The sequence below is a fragment of the Eimeria mitis genome, genomic scaffold (assembly GCF_000499745.2).
Source record: "Eimeria mitis Houghton genomic scaffold, Emh_scaff8880, whole genome shotgun sequence".
Taxonomy (NCBI): Eukaryota; Apicomplexa; class Conoidasida; order Eucoccidiorida; family Eimeriidae; genus Eimeria; species Eimeria mitis.
Genome location: NW_013576534.1, coordinates 1 through 350, shown reverse-complemented (window position 1 = coordinate 350; position 350 = coordinate 1). Strand labels below are relative to the sequence as shown.

The 350-nt window shown below is 52.3% G+C and overlaps 1 protein-coding gene across 1 annotated transcript in view; it reads right to left on the bottom strand.

The window, feature by feature from the left end:
- The window catches only part of EMH_0096090 (uncharacterized protein), a gene marked incomplete at both ends in the record, with an annotated part of 1,627 nt that extends 1,311 nt beyond the window's left edge, over positions 1 to 316 (bottom strand). Inside the window, one exon of the mRNA XM_013502335.1 lies at positions 111 to 316. Coding sequence (XP_013357789.1) covers positions 111 to 316 — 206 coding nt within the window. The remainder of the gene's footprint in view (positions 1 to 110) is intronic.
- Between the last annotated feature and the right edge of the window lie 34 nt (positions 317 to 350).

Below are 350 nucleotides of genomic sequence, written 5' to 3'. Positions count from 1 at the left end.
TATGGCGCACACAGCACGCTTTTACAAGACAAAGCATGAAATCCGGATCTCACCTACAGAATCCCGTATGGGTTCAGCAGCATCGCTTAAAAAACTCAGAGTCGACTAACCAATCAGCGCCAGCATCTCCCTCTAGGTGTAGCTGAAGCTTGGAGATGCTGTCCCACAAGTCTCTGCTGCGGGTGCGGCTGCTGCTTAGAGTTGCCACCACTTGTTCAAGTTCGTCAGTCATGGGAATTGGAAGCAGCGCAACACTGGTTTGCTGCATTTGGCCCTCCTTGGAATCTTGCTGTTGCTGCATGCTGCGCAGTACCATTCCCTCAAGCGCCTTGTTCCCTAGCGGGAAGTAG